Source organism: Cetorhinus maximus, chromosome 8, assembly GCF_964194155.1.
Source record: "Cetorhinus maximus chromosome 8, sCetMax3.hap1.1, whole genome shotgun sequence".
Taxonomy (NCBI): Eukaryota; Metazoa; Chordata; class Chondrichthyes; order Lamniformes; family Cetorhinidae; genus Cetorhinus; species Cetorhinus maximus.
Window position 1 is genome coordinate 123,074,818 of NC_135886.1, and position 7,569 is coordinate 123,082,386.

Sequence of the window (7,569 nt, forward strand, 5' to 3'; positions counted from 1 at the left end):
TATCTTGTCAATAATCCATGGTAACAAAACACAGGAAATTTGTGAAACAAGTAAGAACATGTTAAACTCATCTTTGCTCACTGTCATTGAGAGGAGCAACGTTTCCACAGATTAGTTTTCATTCACAGATAATATTGCAAAAGAGGAGGTCTTGTGGTGCAGTGGTAGCGTCGCTGCCTCTGGGCTCAAGTCCCACACTTGATGGCCAAGGAAGGTTCATAATGTGGTTAAGTATAAACTTGTAAATCCCTCCAACATACAGCGGGCAGGCGGTAAGAGCGGGAGCGATTCCTTGCCAGCCATGTGATGGAAAGAAGTTGGAACTTCTTCTGTCACTATCCATAGCTCCAGGCTACAAAATGCATATAAGTATATGTGGCCACAGTAACTCAGACTCCTTATTGGGGGCCGGTTGGCTCAGTTGGTTGGATGGCCGGTGTGGATCAGATTGGTGACAACAGCATGGGGTTCGTTCCCCGTTCTGGCTGGGGTGGATTTGAGACCTGCCTCTTTGCCCTACCCATGGTGGAGTTCATAGCGCTGTAGGTCAGATCTGCCTTCGGGCAAAGAACTTGAGAAAAAGACATGTTGTTTTGAATTTGTAATGATGACAATGTGTTTTGTAATAGGTTTATAATATTCTGATGAAATGTGGTGCAGCATTGCACATTGTTTATGGCTAAGGAGTAGGTGCCAACACACACCAATTCCCCTTTTAAAGGTTAGATGGTTCCAGTAAATTAGCCATAGCATCCCTTTTTTATTTTCCTCTTTTTTTCCTTTTCTGTTATCTTGATTGCTTTGTGGGTAACTAGCTTGGAGAGGTTACATGGTTAATTTTGATCACTGATATGCCTAGATTATTAACCACTTGTGCTGGTGTTAGTTCAGATCCCTTTTTAATGCCTGATTCAGTCATTCTTCATTATCAGTTTTCTTGATAAACTGCTAGCATTTACAATCCTTTATAAATATTTTTGGTATCAACTCCATAGTTTCAGCTTCCAAGACCCCACACTTCAGTCCCACGCATGCACATGCTAACATTAATACCTTTTTGAGAAAATGCATATGGAATGTTTCTGTTGAAATTCTTTTTAACTAGTGGCCTGATTAAGGGCACTGACCAAGAACAAATGCTGAACCTGAAATTAAGAGGAATTAATGTTAAAATTATGGTGTTTAGGAGAGTTAGGAAAGGAAGAAAAGGTGGTGTGGGGGGATGGGTGGCTGGCAATATTGATTAAAGATAGCATTACAGTACTGGAGAAGAGGGGATGTTCCAGAAGGGTCAAGGATGGAATCTCTCTGGCTAGAGGTAAGGAATGAAAAAGGTGCAATAACAGCGATTTGGTGTAGTATATAGACCACCAACTAGTGGAAGGAATGTGGAGAAACAAATTTGCAAAGAAATTATGGAGAGGTGCAATAACTATAGAGTAATTATAGTGGAGGACTTCAAATATAGACGGGAATAGGAATCGTACAAAGAGACAAGAGGGGCGAGAGTTCCTGGAATGTGTTCAAGCTAATTTTGTGCAGCAGTATGTTCCCAGTCCAATGAGAGGATATGCACTTTTGGACCTGGTTCTGGGGAATGAGTTGGCCCAAGTGGATCAGATATCAGCAGGAGAGCCTCTAGGGGACAGTGACCATTGTATCATAAGGTTTGGGTTAATCATGGAAATGGACAGGGAACAATCCAGAACAGGGGTAATTAATTGGGGAAAGCCTACTTCGATAGAGTGAGATTGCATCTGAGTCGAGTGAGTTGGAATCAAATGTTGGCAGAAGAGACAGTGACTGAACAATGGGCCACCTTCAAAGAAAAGGTATTGCAGGCAGTGTCGAGGTATATTCCCTTGAAAGGAAAGGTTGACAAAAAAGTCCAGAGCGCCCTGGATGACAAACGAAATAGAGATAGAGATAAAGATGTAAGAGAAGAAGTGCACGTATGACAGATGTCAGGTAGAAAATACAAGGCAGAATCGGGCTGAATATAGAAGGACCAGAGGGGAAGTGAAGAAACTAATAAAAGCAAGGAGAGAGCATGAAAAAAGGCTGGCAGTGAACATAAAAGGAAATCGCAAGGTCTTCTATAAGCATGTAAATAAAAGGGTGGTAAGAGTAGGGCCAATTAGGGACAAAAAAGGGGGCTGCATGTGGAGGCTGGAAAAATAGCGGACGTGTTGAACGAGTATTTTGCATCTGTCTTTACGAAGGAAGAAGATGCTACCCAGGCAGAGGTGAGAGGAGGTAACTGGTACAACAGTTGAGAGGAAGGTGGTGTTGGAAAGGCTATCTTTACTTAAAATAGATAAGGTGCCAGGACCGGATGAGATGCATCCAAGGTTACTGAGGGAAGTGAGAGTGGAAATTGCAGAGGCACTAGTGATAATCTTCCAGTCTGTCTTAGACACAGTGGGGAGGTATCAGAGGACTGGAGAACTACGAATGTTAGGGTGCAAGGATAAAACTGACAACTACAGACCAGTCATTTTGACCTCCGTGGTAGTGAAACTTCTGGAAACTATACTACAGGATAAAATCAATAGTCACTTAGACAGGTGTGGGATAATTAAGGGAAGTTAGCATGGGTTAATTAAAGGAAAATCATGTTTAACTAACTTGCTGGAGTTTTTTGAAGAGGTAACAGAAGGTTGATAAGGGAAATGCTGTTGATGTGTTATATATGGCTGGATACAGTGCCACACAACAGACTTGTGAGCAAACTCCTAGGTCATGGAATAAAAGAGAAAGGCGCTTGGATAAGAAATTGGCAGAGTGACAGGAAACGGAGAGTAGTGATAAATGGTTTTCAGATTGGAGGAAGGTTTGTAGTGGGGTTCAGGGGTCAGCGTTGGGACCCTTGCTCCTCCTGATATATATTAATGACCCAGACTGGTGTGCAGGGCATGATTTCAAAATTTGCAGATGATACGAAGATTGGAAATGTTGTCAACTGTGATGAGGATAGTCTTGAAGTTCAAAAGAACATAAGCATGTTGGTAGATTGGGCAGACAAGTAGCAGATGAAGGTCGAGAAGTGTGAGGTGATTCATTTTGGCAGGAAGAATGTGGTGAGACAGTATAAAATAGTGAGCGAGCCTCTAAAAGAGGTGCATGAACAGAAGGACCTCGGTGTATACGCACATAAGTCATTGAAAATGTACAAGAGTAAAGAGATCAAGTTGAACTTGTGTAAGACACTAGGCCTCATCTGGAGTACTGCGTCCAGTCCTGGGCGCCATACTTGAGGAAGGATGTGAAGGCATTGGAGAGAGCACAGAGGAGATTCACGAGATTGATTTCCGGGATGAAGAACTGTAGTTATGTGGATAGATTGGAGAGGTTGGGACGCTTTTCCTTGGAGAAAAGAAGACTGAGAGGAGACTTGATAGAGGTATTCAAGATCCTGAGGGGTATGGATAGGGTAAATAGTGAGAAACTATTCCCACTCAAGAGAATAGCAAGAAAACATCAAGAACTAGAGGCCACAGATTCAAAATAATTGGCAAATGTGATGTGAAGAAATATTTTTTCACTGAGGGTGGTAGGAGTCTGGAACAAACTTTCTGAAAGGGTGGTATGAGGCAGGTTCAATTGAGGTATTCAAAAAGGAATTGGATTGCTAGCTGAAAAGAAATAATGTGCAAGATTATGGGGATAAGGCAAGGGAGTGGGACAAGGTGGAATTCTCTTTCAGAGAGCCAGTGCAGACTTGATGGGCCGACTGGTCTCCTGCACTGTAAAGATAATGTGATACTCTGATGGATATAGAAAGGAAGTAAGGACTTGGCCTTTTAAAATGTGATTTAAAAGCAAACATGCATGTGATTGGGATAGATTGTAATAACCATGTGAGGCTGTAGTGGGTTAGTAATTGACCTTTGTTTTTACTTTTTACTCTGCAGTTTTATGTGTGGCAGGACTAGGACTGGTTGGGTTTTTCTTCAGCCTGATGTTGTCCATTTTCAGAGCTAAATACCATGGGTATCCATACAGGTGAGTTGTGGATATATGTTGATCGCATATGCAGTTATGTTACAATGAGTGAATACTTTATCACAATTAAAATCTGTATTTGTTGTATACATTTCCATATCAAACAGGAATTGCAACTAATTTCCATTTGGCAGGGTTTCTTCTTTGAAGCGCCCCTCTCATCTATTTCAGCAGCTTCTCTGCGCACTTGATGTACAGCTGTGATTAGCAATGGAATTATGCATTGTACATTCACACATTGTGGAATATGTTAAGCTGGTTTTTAAGGCCTATCGAAAGTAATTTTGTTCCTTATTCCCCTCTGTCCACCATTTTAGTTTCAAGTTTTTTGTTAATTTATTATCAACATTCAGCAGAGTAAGAAGGAAAATATTACCTCCTTGCTCCCTCCCCCCTACGGCTACTGCATCCCTCTCATCATCGGTCTGTTTACAAACTGGTAAAAATTAGAATCCTTTGATTTTTATATCACCTAAACTTATCATCTTCATTGTGTACCTGATATCTTTGGAGTCAAGGTATCTTGAAGATGTCATGCCTGTGTTGATGGATTGGATCTGAGCCAATCAATCCTCTTAAGTCTCATTTTAACCCAATTGCTGAGCATGGGCAATGCTTCATGGCATTGTTGCTGATTGAGCAGGCAGTTTAGTTCATTAACATGATTTGGAGGACTGGGTCAGCCATTGGAAATGGGAATCCTTCCAATTCTGCTCTCTGTAATACTGGAAATCAGTGCCCTAAAGGTCTGGTGGTCCTATCTGGATGAGAAGTGGGAAGCTTACCACTGCTCTTTGTCAGCAGGTTTATACAGTTTTAGTTCATTAAACTCAAGCAGCACTTCTTTACGTACTTGATAACTTTGTCAACCTGGACCGCAGCTCTTCGGGGTGGTGGGGGGTGGTTTAGATGAGGGGAAGTGAGCCTATAGAGATTCTGCAGTTGAATACAATTTCTGCCTGTTTAGAGTTCTTTGGAAAACATGGTTTCGATGCCTGTCTCACACGTAGTTGGTTCCGTGAAGGAGTCCTATAAACTTTTTTTTTAATGTAAGCGTGTCTGGGAGTATTTACTTATTAAAGCTCAAACGGTAAGACAACTAGGGAAAATATTTTTTGTTTCAAGTGTTCCTTCATTTTGTACAAGAAAGCATTTTTCTTGGGGTAATTGGTTCTTTATAAATCATCAATTTCTTACCAACATGGAGACTCTGGGGTTGAGACTTCTTTGCTGCTGAGCCAATTTGATACTGCTTTGTAGGAATTGGCAGGGGCTGAGACTTAAGATTGAAGCTGTGGGATTCTAGAAATCCATATTATCATTTGGGAAGTCAGTAAAATTCTGGCAAGCCTAACACCTGTGCAAAATGAAGCATTTTGAACAATTGCAGTCTTGCATGTAAGTGGAGCTAAAGTGCTATAATCGAAATATTTTGCTTGTTTCAAACTTAGTAAACTCCAGAATGTTCACTAACTGGATCCATTTTAAACTGCCATTTTATCTTTTTTGCCTTTTTAGCTTTCTTATTAGTTGATCCAGGAGATCTAGGCAGAAGCTAGAAGAACAGCACCATGGCTTGAGAGATATACATGAAAATATACACGAAGGAGAGTTTAGTTTCAGACTACCTCCCAATGTTGTTCCAATCAAGGTCTCTCAAAGGAAGACTTGAACCAAAGAGAGCCTACAGTGCCTTAGTAGATTTTTGAGTTTACTGTTGGGCAACAAAAATATTTTAAAAATTAAACCATTTCCTTATGAAAAGATTTCAAGGTACCCTGGGAAAAAGTAGAAAATAATTAGAAATTGATTTGCTGTTTTCAAAAAAGTGTGCAATTTCTGTTGATAAAGTGCCTTAAATGGAATTGTTCATCAAGACTCAAAGGGCTGATTTGCATACTTTTGAATTTGTACTAGTTGGTGAAATGTAAAATTGAAGTATAATTTTCAATAAGTTGACCTAAAATGCTACGTTTCATTTTGTATGTTGGATCATTTTCTTTAACAATACTGTGAACTTGGCTGTTGCATTTACAATAAAGAGATAACTTGATGTCTGTGGTGTTAATATCTGGGAGCGAACTTAAGTCTGTAAGTAACTTTCTTGAAACACCTTGATGCTTGAGAGATCATCTGGGAGTCTTTTAAAATGTGATTGACCTATTGATTCTGACAGTTCATGAAGAATTTTGATGTAAAATATTAATGCAACTGAGCTAAATGAAGTGAATGGGGAGTGTATGGTGCTGTTACCTCAAGACTTGGGTTCACAACCGGAAAGATGTTAGTTGATTGAAAATGCTGAATAAGAATCTTGCTTAATGACTTAAATTTTAAATTAAATGTAAATTAGATACAAAACTGAATTAACTATTTTATGTATTTGCAAAATTAGATTTAATTTTCTTTCTAAACAATTCTGATGAATGTAATTTTGTGCTCCATAAAAGGGACAAATATTACTGGAATAAAATAACACATTTTGCATCCAGTATGGATATCAGACATCTGTTTCAGCCTGGTACAGCTGCAAAGTTAAAGCTTCTCCAGTCATAGATCAAGAAGGCCCCATGTAGAGTCCTTAGTCAGAACCCCTGGATCAGGAAAATTCCCCAGAGTTACCCCAATCCGGACCATGATTCAGTGAACAGAGCTACAAGTGTACATATGAATGAAATCTGACTAAGTTGTGATGGGCTCATAGTGGAATAGCCTCCCAATAAATGTGTAGAATTGTACCCGTGCAAGAAGTCAGTACCTTTAGGAGAGAAGTAAAGAAGAATAAACAGATGAGAAAAATTATGTAACTAAACTTTTGAAGAGGGAGTAGAAGCAAATTTAATCTGATTAAGTTCTGCATTCAATATGTAGGTCAAATTCCCTCAAAGTGCTATCTTTGGTTCTTTGAAGACAATTTACATTGTGTCTGAAAAGCCAGTGTGTTCATGAAAAATTTGGCAAACATTTTTGTTCGTACTCATGACTCAATTTGTGCCAGAATTTGTCATGTTAGTGCATTGTCATAAATATGTAACCTCCTACTTTGCTCCAAGTGAACTTTTCATGAACACAATGGTTTTTTTAGATGGAATGTAAATTGTTTTCAAAGACCTCATAACAGTGGATTGAGGGAATTGACTTCAAGTTTATTTAGGGAGGGGAAAGCACATTATAGCTATATGTTAAATGTAGAACTTAATTAGAATTAATTTGCTTTTCTCACTCTTCAAAGTTTGATTACCTAATTTTTCTCATTTGTTTATCCCTCTTCTGAAGGCATCAACTTCTTGCTAGGGTACAGTTCCACTCAGATTTTTCCAATGTGAGGGCCATTATAGCTTAATCAGACTTCATTCATGTGTTCCTCTGTAGCAGTGCTCACTGAATTGTGACCACGTGTGGTATAGTGGAGAATTTTCCTAATCAAGGGTCTGACTAAGGATTGCACTGGACCTTCCTGACCCATGGCTAGAGAAGCTTTAACTTTGCAGCTGTACCAGGGTATACCTGAAATGGAGATGTCTGATTTGAGTATGGGATGCAAAATATATTACTATATTCCAG

At 39.5% G+C, this 7,569-nt stretch overlaps 1 protein-coding gene across 2 annotated transcripts in view; it reads left to right on the forward strand.

Annotated features, from left to right (window-relative positions):
* LOC144683938 (dolichyl-diphosphooligosaccharide--protein glycosyltransferase subunit MAGT1-like) overlaps positions 1-6,058 on the forward strand; it is a 42,548-nt gene extending 36,490 nt beyond the window's left edge. For both annotated transcript variants that reach the window (XR_013577368.1, XM_078547536.1), the window contains exons 9-10: positions 3,915-4,005; positions 5,524-6,058. Coding sequence is in view for 1 of the 2 variants with exons in the window: in XM_078547536.1 (XP_078403662.1) it covers positions 3,915-4,005; positions 5,524-5,539 (107 nt within the window). In the remaining variant the exon portion in view is untranslated. The remainder of the gene's footprint in view (positions 1-3,914; positions 4,006-5,523) is intronic.
* Positions 6,059-7,569: the final 1,511 nt, after the last annotated feature.